Genomic DNA, 2373 nt, shown 5'->3' on the forward strand with positions numbered 1-2373 from the left:
TACAGAAAATCTGCTAGATTAATAATCTCCAGAAGATGTTACAAAGGGACCAACTCTGATCATGTGAATTTAACTTGCATTAAATCACTTCATGCTGCTGGGATACCTGAAATGACATCTTCACGACAACCTTATATCCGCAACAACGAGCAGCTGCTAGCTCATACAGCAGCTTCAAACTTGAAAGGTACACTATACAAATGAAGAACTTACTTAATTGACGATGACGATCAATCATAGCTCCATATCTTCCAAGTCTGGCAATGGAAACCGTAAGATGGCAGCAATGCCAGTCAGTTGCTGAAGCTGCTCGCCAGAAATGTGCATGGAAGAGAATACATATACATCCCCGCCTCCAGCCTTGACCGACTCTACAAGGTCCACATACTTACGCCTCGTGGTAATATCAGCGCTTCTGAAGAGTTCATCAGTGATGAGAAGAGTCTGAATAGCTAGGCGATCGTGTGCTGCAAATACATGACCAGGGCCATAAAAAGCTCGTGAGGAGTCGTTGGCGAGCATCGTATGGAAATCATCCAATGCCTTGACTTCTTTCACCGCTTTGGTGTCTTTGATGAGTGCCAAAACAGCGGGAGCCGCCAGCACTTCCTTCAACGCATGCTTGTAACCAGAGGAAGAATGGGTCAAGACAATCTTACCCTTGTTCTCAACAATTGGGCGCAAATCCCGTCTGGTAGCCTCTAACATCATGTAGGAAAAAAACTGGTCTTTGGTAAACCCTGGACTGGCAACCACGAGACAGCGAACGACTGCAAAATTCACGTGGCGCAGCACAGCTTGGAGCACATTCTCAAAAAACTTATTTAGGGCTTTGTCATAACCAGCAACAGCAGGTCCATGCTTCCTCGGGATGGAAGTCTCCACCCTTCCTTTCACCGTGGTAATACTTGCCCCAACCAAACAAATATTCGCCAATCCCTCTTGCATCATCACGGCGGCGACATCCGCACTCGCAGCCGGATCACAAGCCTGCTTCAGGTAATCAATCGCCATGGCGTCCCAGACCGCCTTGGCCAGAACAAATGGGCGCTGCTGATCCAGCTCCATGGTGTGATACGCCCCGAGCTTCACATGCTCGCTCTCCAACATATTCTTCCCCCTCACTCGCAACACCGACGCCACCTTATCATACTCAACAGTCTCCACCTCCACCTCGAGCTTCAATCGCACGCGCTCAGCCTCCCCGGCCCCAGAGGCCGTCTCCCGCATCACCTTGCGAACTGTCACACCCGATACGCGATCCCCCTTAGCCACCAGATTGTAAACGTGCCACATATCCTCGGGCTCCTCCGGCACCAGCTTGACACTACCCGCGCCATTCTTCGTGATGTCCTGCCGCACCAGCTTCATGGTGACGGACACTGATTCTCCACTCACTCTTCCAAAACCCAACCCTAATCCCTCATTCCAGCTCTAAAATCACTCTTCCACAACTGGGTCACGCAGCAAAATCACTGAACAGGACGATGAGAAGATGAATCAAAGCTCAGCTACTAATTCACGAGAGAGGGGATCCAAATTCCGCGTTCAGCCGACACACACACACTGATCTCATCTCACACGGTGCTGCACCGTTTTGAGCAACCACACTTATCTATTTAGCTACGAGGGAGTTGGGTGTAGAAATTCGGCATCGAATTGTTGGGGATATTTGCTGCTTCATGTACAGCGCGCATTGAAACAGCAGCGCGGTGGTGAATCTGTGCTGTGCTCGTGAATCCTCCATTCTTCTTCTCACTCATTCCAGGGCTTTACATCCGAAGGAAGCAGGAATCCCATTCATAGTCAGTCAGTCAGTGGACAGCACCAGGAGATTGAGGAGAGACGAGTGGATGATGTATGAAATGGATGAAAAACTGACGTTCGTTCGTTCGTTCGTGTGAATGAACGACGACGCTTCCAAACTACGAAGACGAGGGAGTCGTTTTGTATTTTTAATTTTGCTCCTCTTCTGGGGTTGTGTTTGTTTGTGTGTGTGTGAGAGATATCTTCACTCCAGGCCAAAATTTTATTTATGTATGTAATTGAAGAAATTCTAACTAATTGAAAAATAAAAAATCATAATTAAATAATGAGTTTTATATATATATATATATATATATATATAAACTCTGTGTGTGTGTGTGTGTGTGTAGGGAATTGTTAAAGTGACCCAAGCATTTACTAAATCAACCTACCCATCATCATTGGTTGAGAATCCAACCATTTTTTCATGTGGATCTAGTAGTGGAGAATTTTTTGATGATGGTTAGGATAGGTGGGTTGATTTAGTAAATACTTGAGTCACTTTAACAATTCCCTATATATATATATCCTATCTAAATTATTATAATTTTAAAAATTATCAATAGA

At 45.7% G+C, this 2373-nt stretch overlaps 1 protein-coding gene across 1 annotated transcript; it reads right to left on the minus strand.

Annotated features, from left to right (window-relative positions):
• Nucleotides 1–1779, minus strand: LOC112281342 (protein PELOTA 1). Its single transcript, XM_024517745.3, has one exon. The coding sequence runs from the start codon at nt 1369–1371 to the stop codon at nt 235–237; it is 1137 nt and encodes a 378-aa protein (XP_024373513.1). The 5' UTR covers nt 1372–1779; the 3' UTR covers nt 1–234.
• Between the last annotated feature and the right edge of the window lie 594 nt (nt 1780–2373).

The sequence above is a fragment of the Physcomitrium patens genome, chromosome 4, assembly GCF_059467195.1.
Source record: "Physcomitrium patens ecotype Gransden chromosome 4, ASM5946719v1, whole genome shotgun sequence".
NCBI lineage: Eukaryota > Viridiplantae > Streptophyta > Bryopsida > Funariales > Funariaceae > Physcomitrium > Physcomitrium patens.